A 17116-nucleotide genomic window follows, 5' to 3' on the forward strand; every position below is an offset into this window, starting at 1 on the left:
CTATACAATTTATAAGCAACTAATAAACTTTGAAATGTTAGTAATATAATAAAGTTATAAATAGTTTACCATCTCCTTTCCCTTATATATTTTTATATTCATGCATCTCATTTATCTGTCTAGTAGACTATTAAATTCTGGATTTAAATATGACTAAGCATAAAATAAAACAGAGATGAGTGTGAATGTCTAAGCCAGTAAAAGCTATTAACTTGGAAACAAATTCAACCTAAGGCATACACGGAGAAAGTTGGATTTGACATTGTCCTTCATAGTTTGACCTGTCAAGTACACATGAACATCCATGGCTCAAATTATGAATGTCTATGTGCCATTAAGCTAACTGCATCACAAATGGAATGCCTATTACTTGAAGAAAGGCCCCTCCAATGTTAAACTTTGCAAGTCTGAAGTGGTAGACAACCATATTAGCAAGGTTTTAAGATCTAGTCAATATATACATATATATGGAACTTTCCATTTAAATTACAATGTCTAGTACCAAGAACCTAGGCTAGCAGTGCTACGATCCTAGTCAAAAGGGTAACATTCTATCACTAGACTATCTTCCTGCTATCTGAAGATCACAGTAGATTCCACTTTAGGCTGTAAGAGGCATTGCCCGAATGTACTCAGTGTATGTCCAGTAGTCAAGCTGCTCTCAACATCTAAGAGTCAGGTGGCATCAACATCAAGTCACCCATTGCATTTCCTTCCCTCAGCTCATAACTTCCACTCACAAGTCCAGGGTTACATTTGGCTCTTCCACTTAATCCCTTTCTGTTGCCACAGCTGCTATGTAACTGCTATTCAAAATTATGCTCTATTTCTGCGAAATCATTCTTATTGTCTTTATCAACTCTGAATTTCTCTTTAGAACTCTGGAACAATATGAAAACATTAAAAATATTTTTAATTTTGTCTTTCAAATACAATAAAATTCTGATATATGATGTTAAGATAATTCAATCACTAGACAAATGATCTCTGTTTACATAATACATACTTTGTAAAGAGGTTTCGCTGAATTTTTCTTTAGTGAGGTGAGTTTCAACCGTTCTAAAAACAGTAAATTAGCTCATTACTTGTGTGTGAATCTAAAGTATGTTCTTTATGAGATTATCTGTAAGTCAAAAACAAAAAACTTAGGCAGATGGTTGTTAAAAATAATGCTAACAGAGGCACTGAGCAGTAAACTTTCATTTACCTTAACATCTGCTCAGTTTAAATGAGTTTAGTATAAAGGGCCCATTAATTAATTCATTAGATTGGTCAAGGCAAGACATTTGAACTACACAATAGGATTTTTAAAGTAGTTGGTTTTGCTGTTCTTGATAATCCCCCCCCTCACTCACACACACACACACACACACACACACACACACAGAGAATAGAGTATTCTGGATATTGGATTGCCTCTCCATAATCCTGTATAATTTACTGTTCACAATCTGCAATGTTTTCAAAACTATGTATTAAACATGGCCAATTAGAGCTATCCGAGAAACTCTTAAAAATTATTTGGGAACTTCAGGTGTTGCCCCAAGAAAACTGATGTTCAACTATTTAAAAAGAAAATGAAAATTCATATAAAAACACAACCGACTTAACACACATGTTGAAAAAAACTCAAGTTATAACTGAATGCTGTGCTTTCTCACACATGACCAAGAAAAGAATTACAAGTAGTAATGCTATGTCAAGAAGAAACTATGAACAGTGGGCTCGGGGAAGCTACACAGGACCACTGCACTACATGTATGTGCAGAATTCAGCATGTGCCAGCATGGAAAACTGTCTTGCACTGAGGTTTTCCAAGAGGTACAACGAGCCTGCCAAGAAACATCTGGTCTGTACTAACAGCTTGCTGTCTTCAGTACAGGCCTTCATAATGTCAGTCACGCTGCTCTTGCAAAATCCCTTAGTGTCTGAAACAGATAGAAAACAAGAATACCGTATTTCAGTAGTCACTCTTATTCAAACCCACTGATGAGAACGGAATAGAGAATGTCACTACTAAGACAAGCTAACCGACCCTCTTTACAGTTACACATTTGCTCATAAACCTTAACTAGGTTAAAAATGGTACACATGCTTAGGAACTAATTATTTGAAAGTGCGAAGAAGCTATGTATCTACAAACTGTAATAAAAACACATTAATTCTGACTACTAGGAAGTCAGAGCTTGAAAGACATATTTATCTGTTTCATTTTAAATAGGAAATTAAACTAGTCTATGGCATATCCTAGCATTTATGGTAAGATTAACAGGAATCAATAAATAGCTACTACATTGTTAAACTACTTACAAAAGAGTTTTCGGTGCTGATAGGTAGGGCTATGATCGATGATGTGGGATTGAATCCATATGCACATTGAGTTTCATTTCATTGTCAAGAATTTGAACAAGTTGTTGCATGGATGGAAGATGTCCAGATTCCAGCTTAGACCACACTGGCACATCTACAAAAATAAACAACCAAACCCCCAAGCCCACCCCCAAAACACATTAAAGATGCTTCCACAATAGACATCAACCCCACAAATATTGAGTTTCATGCACAATTAGCAATACAACAGTGTACTGCTTAGGGGGTTTTCACTGCAGCAAAAAAAATCCAAGGGCATTACAAGTCACCACAAAACTATACTTGGGATTAAAACCCGAGTGCTCCATCCACTACAGGAGCATAAATACCAGCCTCTCTTGCTGACTGGTCAGAAAAGAACATCAGTTAAACTAGATCAATAAAGAAAAAGATAAGTCACTAAGGTAGAGCAAAGGTTTGGAAGTGGAAAGAGCACAGGCCTGAACAGGATGAACAAGGGAGTTTTACAAGAGACTGAAGAAGAGGCATAGAAATTTAGATTAGGGTAAAAAAAAAAAAACCTGCAACCAACCAAGAAGGAAACATTTTGCCTAAGGAATAGTGTCTGTAACATTCAACTTGCACAGCAACCTGCAAGCAGCGATGGGAACACATTTTAAAATTGGGTATAGCTGTGTTCAAATAAAACTAGTAGACAGGCAGCAGGATATGAAACACAAGATCATGGCCTCAAATTAGATTTTGCAGGACCTTTGCTCACACTGAATACACTGGCATTATCCTGAAGAAGAACCTGCTTAAGGAAGGTGTTTAGACACTCAAGTTTAACAAGGGAAGCTTCATTACAAAGGCCACTGTGGCCGCAATGATGGCACTCAGAACAAGTGCTAGGAGGATCCTGAGTTTTCCTCAGCCTGGCTCATTCATTACATAGCCAGAGAACACATTTCTGTGAAATTCTCCTTGACGAAACTCCAGTGTTTTGTTATAAACATAAGAAGTTTAAAATTCAAGTATTAATTTCATCCCTTTAAAAATGGTCAGGCTTGGTAGTGCATGCATGCCCTTAATTCCAGCACTCAGAAAGCAGAGGCAGGTGGATCTCTGTGAGTTCAAAACTAGCCTGGTCCACAAAGCAAGTTCCAAGACACAGAGAAACCCTGTTTCAAAAAACAAACAACAAAAAAAAAGGTACAAGTTGTGGTTAAAGGTCTATTCAATCTACTTTTCAGAGACCATGTGAGGCCATGTAACATGGACTGGGGAGGGGGCACAGTGAGTGAAGATAGCAGAAGTAGATCTAAGCAATTTAGGACAAAGAATTTAGAACATCTTAACTGTGGAATGGAGGGCTATCATAAGTTCCTGCAAAAGTAGATAGACAAATGATGAAACAATTAAATGAACAAAAACCCCAGAGGAGAACCGAAGCACACAGGGGAAGCAAATGTAGCTAAGAGCTTATTTTGAAGTCGGTTGTTTAAGAGTCCCAGGTAAAGCAGTCAAAACAGGTGTAGAGTATACTAATGCTGAGCATTCAAGAATCAAACAGCTTTTACTTTAAACCCATGGAATAGAGACTATTAGCCAGAGTTAGCACTTGAAAGCCAACTAATCCAGGAATCCTAAAACCTCAACTGGAAGTAAAGATTCTTCAATTTCAATCATATAAACTCTTTTATATGAATATCAAAGAATTTTCTCATGAAAAATAAAAAGCCTACTGTTGTTAAGCTTGTAAAACTCATCCCCAATGCACACTCCTCAGAACTTACCATTTAAAGTTATCTCAAATGCACCTGTTGACATACACTGGTTCTCAATCATGTTGCTCAGGAAGAAAACCATCATACATGCATAAACCTACGAGTCAAACAGCACAATACAAATTCGTTTGTTTTGATATTCAGTTTCAACCTTAATAGTACTTTATTTTAATATACTTTAGATGTCCATATAAAAAGCTATCTCAGATTTAGATATCATCTACACATCAAGAAAAATTCACAGCTCTTTACATGTGAAAGAACAAACACACAGCATTCACATTATATAAACATTTTCCAAAACATCTCCTCAATAACTGAAGTAAAAAATGCCAACTTAATAGTTTGCTTTACCAATTTTACATGTAAAATGTCCACATGCACAAGAGAGTACTGATGCAATCTCCAACAACTCTGTCTATTACATACAACCTACTCACGGTGTTTTAAAAATTATTTTAAAGCCGGGCGTGGTGGCGCACGCCTTTAATCCCAGCACTTGGGAGGCAGAGGCAGGTGGATTTCTGAGTTCGAGGCCAGCCTGGTCTACAGAGTGAGTTCCAGGACAGCCAGGGCTATACAGAGAAACCCTGTCTCGAAAAACCAAAAAAAAAAAAAAAAAAAAAATTATTTTAAAACCATCTGTAGGTTTAGAGTGCCCCAGCATACAGAAGCACATTCATTCGCCTTTCAAAGTCAAAAATTACCCTTTTCAAAGAGAGCAGAGGCACTGTGCTTTTAACTAAGTGAACTCACTGGACTAAAAGTTAGATATGGGGAAGATGTAAAAGGAAAGGTCTGTAAGAGAAAGAGCCTGCCTGCCTATTCTTTTTGAGCCAGGTGGTAGTTGATGCCACAGCTTTTTATAGGAACACAGAAGACATTGTCATAAAATCTCTATCTTTAACTCTCTTGGCTCTTCCATGGCCAACCAGGAAGCCAATGCAATAAGCACAGCAAGAATACTAGTAAGCACTCAGCTGCAAACCCACATGTGGCTAACAATGGGATAGAAATACACTTCTCCTAGAGACACCTAAGGATGCTTATGTTAACAATGCTTGTCCTCCTGCCCGATCCGGGGATCCATACCACAATCAACCACCAAACTCAGACACAATTGCACACGCCAGCAAGATTTTGCCGACAGGACCCTGAATATAGCTGACTCTTGTGAGGCTATGCCAGTGCCTGGCAAATACAAAGTGGATGCTCACAGTCATCTATTGGATGGAACACATGGCTCCCAATGGAGGAGCTAGAGAAAGTACCCAAGGAGCTAAAGGGGTCTGTAACCCTATAGGAGGAACAGTAATAATATGAACTAACCAGTACCCCCAGAGCTCATGTCTCTAGCTGCATATGTAGCAGAAGATGGCCTAATTGGCCATCATTGGGAGGAGAGGCCCTTGGTCTTGCAAAGATTATATGCCCCAATACAGGGGGAACACCAGGGCCAGGAAGAGGGAGTGAGTGGGTTGAAAAGCAGGGCAGGGGGAGGGTATAAGGGACTTTTGGGATACCATTTGAATTGTAAATGAAGAAAATATCTAATAAAAATAATTTAAAAAGTTAACATAGAAAAAATAAAACAAAAAACAATGCTTATCCTCAAGAACCATATAGGAATCTGTTAAAGATATTGAGACTTGAACTAAAGGGCAAAGCTAGAGCACTCCCCAGAGAACCTTGCTTTATAAGGGAAGCAGCTATAAAATTAGCCCCATTTCCAACGATGGCAAGTGACTCAGGGGAAAAAGATTTTAAGTAAAAAGATAAGAAGACTAATAGGCAGAAGATTACAGGCTGTAGCCATGCAGGTAGCCTGTCCATGTCTGAATAACTAAGAAAAGCCAACACTGAGAAAGGCATAACTCCTCCTTTTTCTCCTTTCTCTACCCTAAGCACGACCTCCTTAACACTTTGGACTTTCCATCAACATTTTGGGCTTTCTTACTCTTTCTCTAAAGCTTCCCTCCCTACCATAAATATGGCTGCTGAGCAATCATGGGTCTGACCTCCATACCAGCTTAAACGACAGTCCTCCAACCAGTTGCTGCTGAGGTTTTACAGCTTGTTTCTCTATTGAATGCTAACTGTCCCCATGTAGGGCTACATAGAGAAACCCTGTCTCAAAAACAAAACAAAACAAAACAAAAAACAAAAGGGGGGGGGAATGCTGCAAAATTCTACAGATGAAAAAAATAGCACACGATTCTCAGCTATATTCATATTCTTTGCAATAATTTGTCAAATAGCCCTCCACAAACAGAGAAGTCAAAGGATAAATCCTAAGAGTTTCAATAACAAATGAATGGGAGCACATACCCATTAATATACATCACTTGGTACAAAAGGCTGCATTACATGGAAATGCTCTGCTAGATATGGTTTGATATAAGTTATAATCAAAATCCAGTAACAAACAGGTGTATGCCTAGGTTTTACCTGAGAAACCAAAGGGTTATGATGATGAATGCCTTACAAGGTATTCAGCATTCACTATGCAAACTGAAGCCAAAGGCAGTTAAGGGCTTCCCCAGAGACAGAAAAATGCAAGAACATGTGGCAGGTCAACCACTAACAGTGACAAAATAATCACAACAAACACACACACAACCTCACACACACTCACTCTCCCAAGCACTCGCCCTCCCCCCAACACACACACACAGTCAGTCACTACAACCTTAAAGGCCCACAGCCACCAAAGCCACATACCTTATTTTCTTGGCCCCACTGCCAGATGCTAGGAGCTTGCATGCCGAAAAAAGCAAAAGGATCTTTGCCAACAATTATTAAGCCTATTAATACTAGTTTGAAGACTGACAGGAAAGATGCTATGTGTCTATCAAAAGAAAAGAAACAAATTAATCAGAAATTACAACTTATCTATTTTGAAATTTAATAAAGTTTATGAAAAGACATTTTCTGCATATAAAATCTAAGTTACTAATTATATTAAATACAAGTATCCTGGGAAATGTGGGAGGCTTGGGGTATGGTTCAGTGGTAAGATGCATGCTCAGATAACAACTTGGGTTCAATCTTAGCCTAATTTCCCAACATAAATTACATAAAGAAATATATCTTTAAAAGTTTTCATCCCATGTGTTATTTACAAAGTAGTATTCTCTGTATATTATTATAAGCAAATAAGAAATTACAAGACCCAGCAAGGGTGACTAAACCTATTTCATGTAAGCATTATGTAAGCATCAAACTTCCAAGTTGAAAGATCATATTCACATTTCTGAAACTCACTCACCTGTAAATTGGTTGAGGGAGATAATTCTCGCCTTCAATGCGGATGTCTGGATACCGCTGGCTAATAACCCGCATGTACTCCTCAAACACCCGCCTGTACCCTCAGGACACACTGCCAAGAAATAAAATGTTTCCATTCAGTAGTCTTAATGTATCTAGACTTAGACAAGTAAAGTCCACGAATTATTATCAGATTAAAATGTTTTCTCAAAATCCTTTAAAATTAATGACTGAACAACAGATACAGGGCAGGTTTTGTTTCCTCCTCCCTCCCAACCCCCCCATTTTATAAACTTTGTATGTTTATGCCCCAACAAATCAGCCAGTTATAACAGTACACTTCTAGCTTTGTGTTAGGCAACAACAAACACCAATTTACATATGCCTGCAGATTAAGCCCTCACATCAACTGATCCTCAATAAATACTACAGAAAATACTGACTCAAATACAAGTGGCAGAAACAGTTTAGAAATGCTTACATAAAGCCCTGGCTATGCATCCAAGGAGTTCAAAAAGTGACTCAAACAAAAAGGACCTGTGAGTGACCAATTAGGGAATCCAAAAATCTGAGGCCTCTCTGACAGGTTTCTGATTTACGTCTGTATTTCCCTAATAGAATGTATATATTTTTCTCTTCTCGATCCCATTGAAAGCTTTTTACTGTACATCCTCCAAAGATTCTGGTATTAAATATTACTTAATAGAGAGTAACTTTTAAAAAAATCCACATTCATTTCTAGAGAAACTGCAAGCTATCATCTGGTAGACGTGCATTTCTGGAACATGAGCACGGATGGATCTCCTATAAGTAGGACCTAACCCTCTGCCATGTGGGCTATGAAAATGGGAACAGAGGGGACAGAAGAAAATGGTAAGGAGAAATCAGATTTTTTTCCTATAAACTATAAAGGCTTGAGATTTTGCGCCCTCCCTAGCTACTCTTCCCTTCCCCAACCCCTCCCTCCCTCCCTTCCTCTCCTTCCTTTTTTCTTCCTTAGGTGCTAGGGGCAAGCCTAGAGCCTTCCTTGTGATAGGGAAGTACTCCACGGAGCTACACCCTTAGCCTGCCCAAGTTTTCCCCTTTAATTTGGAGGCATTGAGAGGTAGGGACTTGTAACAGGTTTGAGTTTAGTGTAAGTAGGTATCTGGCTACAATTAGCGATATAGTAGAAGAGAGAGAAGTAAAATAGTTGGTACCCAGTCAGACAACTAAACTGTAGAGTTGGAAAAACATGTGGTCTTTGGGATAGCATGGTCAAGAGACGTTTCTAGACTTCCTAAATCTAAACTTTCTAACTTCCTAAGTTTCCATAGGTTTCCAGTTCCATAGTATGCATGAATTCTCCCCAAATATACTGTCTCTGAAGCCTAGGCGCATCTATTACTATCTATTACTGTTCATCGGTGCTCCCAGAGCCTACTGCATACTGATAACATGAGCACTGACATAGGTTCAATTCATTTAAAGGACTGTGAATTTGACAGTCAGTTTTAACATGTTTTTCAGATAGAAGTATTTAGTCTACAGAAATAAACTGTAAAATGTCAGAGAAACTTTTCAAGTCTGCTTACTCTCCAATGAAATCTTCTAACCCTAAATTTACACTCTTCCTAAAACACTCTACTACAGCCAACAAATGCTCCATTTCTTGTCACATCTCATCTGTTTTTCAAGTAAGAAACCTTTGATCTGCTTAACCTGTCCCTAAGTCAACTATGTCACACGCAAATACAAAAACGTTGCCCATAAAAAGTCATGCTGGTCCATACCGCACCCCAACCCTAAGCCAACTAAGTGTTCTGGTTATTGCATTTGGTTCACTCGAAGTCTCCCAACAGGTTGGTTAAAGTCTAATCTGAACCAACTTAAGAACTGCCAGCATGGAACCTCCCCTCAGTTGTCACAGAGCTCAGGAGTCCCTAGCACAGCACCCCTGTATGTCCCTGATATCACACTGACGTCACATGCTTGCTTTGAGTGTTAGCAGTCTTGCTGATACCAATTATTACATTAGCTCCCATGAACTCATTGTTTTGTAAATACATGACTTTTGAATTAGATTCTTTCCAAGGGGTAATAAATTCAGGGCCTGAACTGGATCAGAAATCAATCTGGTCAAGATGATTCAGCAGGAAGAGGTGCTTGCCGCCAAGCCTGAGCCACGTGACACAGGTGCCTGTGCAAGAGCAAACATTTGAAATGTGTGTGCATGTGCAGGCACACGCAGGCACGCACGCACTGTAATTAAAATTTTTTTTAATTAAGCTAAAAAGCACACTGGGGTAAATACAGACTGTAAAAATGGCCTTTTAACTACAGACAAGACAAGAAGATGGACACAAGTACAGCAACCACTTTCAAGTCTTATTCTCTTTTGCCTTCCCACAACCCTGATCAAAGAAGCAGGCCCTAGAACAAAGCAACCCTGTGAGGTTTTGCCTCCCCTGCTTTAGACTTGAGCAGACTCAATAAAGGTGGTCATCAGACTAATACACGGCAGAGCATGATTGGAGACCAAGTTATGCCAGCCCATTAACAAACATATCTAATTCCACTGTCCAATTTACTCAAAGGTCAATGAAGCCAAGGATTTTCCAATGGAAGGACAGATGTACATAAAAAATGTTATGGGCCACTGAGATGGCTCAACAGGTAAAAAGTAATTCTCACAAAAGCCTGATGATCTGTGTTCAATCCCTCCAACCCATGATGAAGGATAACCAACTCTCTAAGGCTGTTCTTCTGACCTCCACACATGATCGTAGCCCCATGTGTGGGCTGATGAATGAAGGCAGGAAATATGCTCTCCAACTATCAACAGTGCAAGTCCATCAACTTCCTTTGACATAGCATTCACTCTGGGCTAATTATAATACCTGTACTAGCCAACTCTCTCTGCATTTTGAAGATAACCATGTAACAGTGACACAGAGTATGTACGAAATCATTATCCCTATTACTAGAAAAATAACAGTACTTTAAATGAGTACAGTTCTTAGCCTCCTGAAGGAGTTTCCCATCTAATTTGAGAGAGACAAATACACAGCAGTCTCTGGAGAACAATTATAAGTAACACACAAGCAAGCCCATGAAGCAGCCCATAAATCAAACACGTGTTGAAGTGAAAATATAGCTATAATTTCACGGTTATGTGTAACTTCCTACCACTCTTTTCTCAGAACATAAACTGTCTGGCTTCTATCCTTTTAAAATCATCTCTACCCTTGTCTCTTTATCAGCAAAATTGGCAATCATAAACATGGACTCCCGTACTGAACATTAAGGCTGATCTGAGCTGTAAAGTCACAACATGAAGGTAACTCCACACAGAATATACAACCACCTTCCGCATGAACTGGTCAAAGAGAAAGAGACCTACACACAAGGCAGAGCCTGCCTGTGAGCAGCAGATGCTAATAAGTTTAACAGAAGTTCTGTGACATCTGAAAGCAAACACTGTGGTACCAGGCCACAGAACACTGGCAAAGCACCAGACTTTGTTTTCATCCTTACAACAACCACTACTGGAGTCTAACCTCGGATACTCCCCGCTTCTCATGTTCCTCTACCAGTCAAGATTACCTACAACATTAAACTACTGCTGTGCTGGGAAACACTAGTCAAAACAGTCCCCCAGTCTTTCTCCCTTTGGATCAGGGTGGCACAGTAAGTTGCCTAGGCTGTCTTCACACTTGCCTATACACTGGGATGGATGGATGTGCCATCACAGCTAGCCTAAAAATGTTTAAAACAGTCTCTAGTACATAGCCTCTATCAAATTCTAATTCAAAGTCTAAAACCACAGAAATTCACATCAATGGAGAACACTCAACACTAACAATGACTGTGACTAATAGAAGATCTGGAAGAAAAAACTGTGAGACAAACAGAAAGACCAAAATTAAGAAAAAGTACCTGAAGTTTGCTTCTGGAAAACTCCTTGAGACCTCACAGAGCTAAGGCTTAAGAGAGACTTGGATAGCTATACTCACCTCTGCAAAGCGCCCCATCCCTAGGATTCTATATCCCAAAAGAGGGTTGTTTCGTAAAGATTTATTTATTTATGTATGAGTGTTCTGTCTGTATGCAAGAGGACATCAGATGCCATTATAGATGGCTAGGAGCCACCATGTGGTTGCTGAGAACTGAACCCTGGAAGAGTAATCAGAGCTCTTAACCAGAGCCCTATCTGCAGCCTCAGATGTTAATCCCAGCAGAGGCAGGCAGATTTCTGAATTCGAGGCCAGCCTGGTCTACAAAGTGAGTTCCAGGACAGCCAGGGCTACACAGAGAGACCCTGTCTCGAAAAACCAAAAAAACAAAAACCAACCACTGGTGAGATTTAAGCAGTACAGGTGCATCAGAGTATGGAGGGGCAAAGGAAAAATAGTGCTGGTACATTCCAGTGAAATCTGGAGGCTGAGAGGCCAAGAACACAGCATGTCCCACATAGAAGCACTTCTGAGTTGAGCAGAGGCCAGCCAAGGTAATAGCCTACCAGACTGGAACCAGCATCTACACTCCAGCAAAGGATTAGGGGAAGGATCAGGGAGTCTTTGAAGTCCCCAGGGGAATTCGGTGGCAGGTGCTTGCCTAGATCTAATACAAAATGGCACAGTACTTGCACACCCTACCTACCTTCCTGTACACACGAATACTCAACATTGTGTTTCATACTCAACACAATGGAATAGTTAGCTGTGTATTCTACTGTTTGGAGAATGCTAATACTACAGTGCAATACCACCACCCCCTGCCATCCCCACCATCAATCAGCTGCCACCTTGAAGATATTTTCAATGAGAGGTTGACTAAATCCACAGATGTGGATCTCACAGATTCAGAAGGCCAGCTATAATTCAACACTTCAAGCTGCAAAATCCCTCTAACCTCTTTGTATATCCACTACCATGTTTTGTTTCAAGTTTTATCACCTTTCAGTTGGACAACTCTAAAAAGCCCCTTCCCTTATAAATATATTCCCTTTCATTCTTGTCTCTGGAATACCTTTTCTACAATAAAACCAGATGGCTTTTCTGATGCTAACTGAAAACTCAAAGGTCTATTCTACTCCTACTTTAAAGCCAATATAGCTCTGGGCTTCTCATGCAAAATATATTTTCCTACAATAAGGCCTACAAAGCCCTATGGAAACAAATCTCATTATTAGATCTCTGTTCAAGGGCAAAAATGACTCAGTTTTGAAAATGACTGCCAAGCAAGCAAAAGGACCTGAGTTCAATCCCTCACACTAACAACAATAAAGACAGGAATGATGGTGTGTGCCTGGTCTCAAGTTTGAGTCCTGGTCTCATAAACAAGAAGGGGCTCCTGAAGACCTGAAGATAAATGACAAGCTCCCCTCCCCCACCTCCCTACCTCCCCTCCTCCTCAGACCCAAGTCCATTTCTTCAAAGAAACCTTGATCCCAGACTGGGACTCTCCAATCATTAAAACTTTCCCTTATATCTCTTAACAGAATTGCAATTTTATGTGCTACTTTGGTTTTGCCTATAAAAAAACTCAAGAGCACAGAATTTAATTCTGTGCAACACAAATATTAGAGTAGGCTCAGAAATATTAAAGTATATAAATACCAAGTGTCAATTAACCAATATGATCCACAATGTCTCCACTTCAGTCTTGATCAGTATCAAAAAGTTTTGGATTTATATAAATCAATTTTAGTCTTTAAAAAGATTTTTAAATTATGTGTATTTATAGAGAAGGAGGGAGTGTGATATATGTGTGTGTGTGTATGTGTATATATATATCTGCCGTGGAAGTCAGAGCCATCAGCATCACTGGAGGTGGAGTTCCTGGAGGCTGTAAACTGCCTGACATGGAGGCTGGGGACTTGGGCTCCCAACTGCTGCGCATTTCAAGGCCCTCAGCACATGCTCAATTTCTTTCTGTCCTACTATGAAAGCAAAGGCTGAGACAGCATGCATTTAAATAAAAATCTATTTTTTTAAAGATTTATTTATTTATTTTTATGTATATGAGTACTCTGTAGCTGTCTTTAGACACACCATAAGAGAGCATCAGATCCCATTACAGATGGTTGTAAGTCACCATGTGGTTGCTGGGATTTGAACTCAGGGCCTCTTGAAGAGCAGTCAGTGCTCAAGCGCTGAGCCAGTTCTCTAGCCCAAAATCTATTTTCCTAATGCCAACTTCAGTTAGTTCAAAAAATTGCAAGCAGGAGCTAGCTATCCTAGAATTATAGCCATAATTAAATTGCTAATTTAAAAATTCAGCATATTTTAATGTTCTGAAGGGTTAACTTCATATAATCTGCTATTCTCAGTAATTCAATTGTCTAATGCTCAAGGGAGTATTAACTGTAAAGAGTAATAGTAACCTCTTTAAACTGTAGCAAATGCGTATCTGAGTAGATTGTTAAATCATGTGTTCTTAGAGAAAATAAAGACCCATTGTGCCTATGGGCAGCTCCCAGAACACACTACTAACCCATATAAGCCAGAGGAAGGAAAGTGAGACAGGAATTCAAGCCAAGGTATGATCAGTGAATTTCCTTTTTAACATTCAGTATTTAAACATCAAAATACTCAGTATGAAATCAATAACACCAAGAGAATTGCACTGTGAAATCTTTAGCTACTGTGTTCCTTAGTATACGCTTGGTCCAGGGAGTGGTACTATCAGAAGGTGTGTCTCTGTGGGTGTGGGCTTTAAGACCCTCATCCATGCTGCTCAGAAGTATTTTGCTAGCAGCCTTCAGATGAAGATAAACTCTCAGCTCCTCCTGCACCATACCTGCCTGGATGCTGCCATTTTCCCGCCTTGATGATAATGGACTGAACCTCTCTGAACTTGTAAGCCAGCCCTAATTAAATGTTGTTCTTATAAGAGTTGCTTTGGGGCCGGGTGGTGTTGGTGCAGGCCTTTAATCCCAGCACTTGGGAGGCAGAGGCAGGCAGATTTCTGAGTTCAAGGCCAGCCTGGTCTACATGAGTTCCAGGACAGCCAGGGCTATACAGAGAAACCCTGTCTGGGGGGGAGGGGGGGAGGGGAGGAGGAGTTGCCTTGGTCATGGTGTCTGCTCACAGCAGTAAAACCCTAGCTAAGACAGCCACTGACACAACAGATACTGAATGAACAGTTGTTGGGAAGGACCGAGAACACAGAACTTGGTCATAAGCTGCATCTCTTTCACACTCAATTCCATTATGCATTGTGTTGCTATTTTGTTCTATTAGCAACGACAAAAGTGGTAACACACCAAAAGGTAGGTATACTGAGCTATGGCAAATATTACCTGAGAAAACGTATTACAATAAATATAAAACACAAGACTCACTGAACTGAACTTCAGAATTGTTAAGCTGATTAAAAACAAACAAAAAACCCTGAGTTTTACGGCACTGAAATTTCAAATTTGTTTTTTCTCATGTGTTTTTTTTGTTTGTTTGGGTTTTTTTTTTTTTTTTTTAGTTTTTCGAGACAGGGTTTCCCTGTATAGTCCTGGCTGTCCTAGAACTCACTTTGTAGACCAGGCTGGCCTCGAACTCAGAAATCCGCCTGCCTCTGCCTCCTGAGTGCTGGGATTAAAGGCATGCGCCGTCACGCCCGGCTTTTCTCATGTGTTTATGTTCAACTATATTAGTTTCTTCATCCTTCCCAAACTTTCAGGTCAAAACCAGAAGCCTAATATTCACTTTTCTATGAACATTAATCTCTAGGGAGTAACAACAAGCTAAATTTAACAACTTGGTATGGTATTATAATAAAGCTATATCTGGTGTATATATATTCTAAAACATCAAAGGGCTTGGGATGATGATAAAACAAACGTTTGACATTTTAAACAAATCTGTCCCTAAAGTACAAAGAACTAAACCGGGCGTGGGTAGCTCCAGTTAGCCTTGACTTAGGTAGTCAGAGATAATCTTGAATATTTGATCCTTCAGACTCCACTGAGATTTCAGCTGTCACCTTAAGGAAAATGCACATGGTAAAACTATAACAAAAGTCCAAATACTGCATCGCAGTAGGTGCAGTAGATTTGGAAATACGACCTGAGTTCAATCCCTCACATGATAGAAGAAAAAAAAAAAAAGAGTCTTTTTAAACCTAGTTAAATCCTAACCAACACATTAACTATATGTAGTCAGCTGGTAAAACAGCTACCACCTTCTTTTAAAAAAAAAGTATGAGGAGCTGTGGGTGTTGGTCAGTGGAACAGAAGCTATCTGTGATGTAATAAATATCAGCCATTGAGTAGTAAAGGTCCCAGTGACTTGCTTGTAACCAAAAAGAAGTCACTAATTCTCACTCCAAAATTAACATCTCCCCGTCTTATTTTCTGATTCTCTGGTTTAAATGCCACAAATTTTTTTTTTACTTTAAATTTTTGCTTCGTCTTCAGTGATTAAGCAAAATGATTAAGTAAATATCTAAACAAGACTGATACACGTTTTAAAAAGTCGGCGTTAAAGGAATTCTCCCCAATAACAATACTGAAAAGTATCCAGATTCTGAAAAGAATTATTAATCTGACACCCCATCCTGAGAAAACATCTTTTGAGGTTTCACTTTCTCCGGCCTTTTTTTTTTTTTTTTAATCGGAGCTTTTCAAAGCTGAGTTCCTCAACCCCCTGCTGCCTTAGTAAAAATGGATCCCTGTCCTGCTTTTAATGTTCAACAAATCAGCAACAAAGTCCAACTAACCGACGTCGAAAACTGACGGGCTCCGTTCCTTTTTCTATGAATGAACACGATCTTTAAACGGGGAAAGCTGCCGGGAAGGCGTGCGGGTGCCGCGGAGACCGAGCGGAGCTGCGGTTTCTAGGAGCGGCTGGTTCCACCTCGCGTCCCGGCCGGGTCACCGGCGCTCAGCGACGCCGAGCCGCGGAGCCGCGCCGCCCTCGCCTCGCAGGCGGCCGCCTCGGAAAGGCCAGCCGCCCCACGACAGCACTCCAGAGAGAGCCGAGGGCCGGGGGCCGCGCCCGGAAGGGAAGCGGAGGCCCGCCGAAGCGCCCCGACCCCGGGCCGCCCGTACGGAAGGCGCCGACGCCGCGCTCTCCAGCCGGCCAAGGAGCAGGCAGCTAGGCCGCGAAGCCGGGACCTCAGGTAGCGCACACCCCCGGCAGGGCGGCGGGGGGTGGCCGCGCGTACTCACCAAATCTGGAACTTGAGCAGCGGCCCCGTGGCGTACTGCATCTTTAATCTCTTGCTGGGCACGCCGCCCAGGTTGGCAGAGGCCTCGCTGCGGACCACCGCCGACGCCGCCACCAGCAGAAGCAGCAGGAGCCTCATCGTAATTGAGACAGCCGCTCCGGCCGCCTTCAGACCCAGACTGCAGCCCAGAACCTAGCCACGAACTGCTCCCCACTGCGCAGGCGCGCTCCGCCAAGGTCGGCGAGGGAAGCCGGAATGCGCATGCGCAGCCAAAGCCTGCGCCCATTCTGGGAAGGAGAGCTGACCCTGTTTCTCCACTTGATCCACCACCATCTTGGATGTGTGCATACATCCTGACAGGGTAGCAAGGAGAAAGGGCAAATTTTTGTTGGTGAGATATAAAAGGGGCCCGTAATTGTTGCTCTTCGCAGGTATGATTTCTACATCCCTTTTTTTTGTTTTTAAAGAGATTCTCATATAACCCAGACTGAAGTCAGTTATAGACTTGAATACCTGATTCTCCTGCCTCCAAATCAGCATCATCATTATATCAGCTGATCATTATTTATACATGCTAGACATGGACTGCACTACTGAGCTACATT

The 17116-nt window shown here is 40.7% G+C and overlaps 1 protein-coding gene across 1 annotated transcript; it reads right to left on the minus strand.

Annotated features, from left to right (window-relative positions):
* Window positions 1–1094: 1094 nt before the first annotated feature.
* Selenot (selenoprotein T) lies at window positions 1095–16749 on the minus strand. Its single transcript, XM_021158684.3, has 6 exons — window positions 16513–16749; window positions 7366–7476; window positions 6819–6945; window positions 4107–4194; window positions 2311–2464; window positions 1095–1928 (listed from the first exon to the last, which is right to left on the minus strand). Exons 1-5 carry the CDS (start codon window positions 16647–16649, stop codon window positions 2340–2342), a joined length of 588 nt encoding a protein of 195 aa, XP_021014343.1. The 5' UTR covers window positions 16650–16749; the 3' UTR covers window positions 1095–1928; window positions 2311–2339.
* Window positions 16750–17116: the final 367 nt, after the last annotated feature.

The sequence above is a fragment of the Mus caroli genome, unplaced genomic scaffold (assembly GCF_978045245.1).
Source record: "Mus caroli unplaced genomic scaffold, Mus_caroli_1 scaffold_3, whole genome shotgun sequence".
In the NCBI taxonomy this organism is placed as follows: Eukaryota; Metazoa; Chordata; class Mammalia; order Rodentia; family Muridae; genus Mus; species Mus caroli.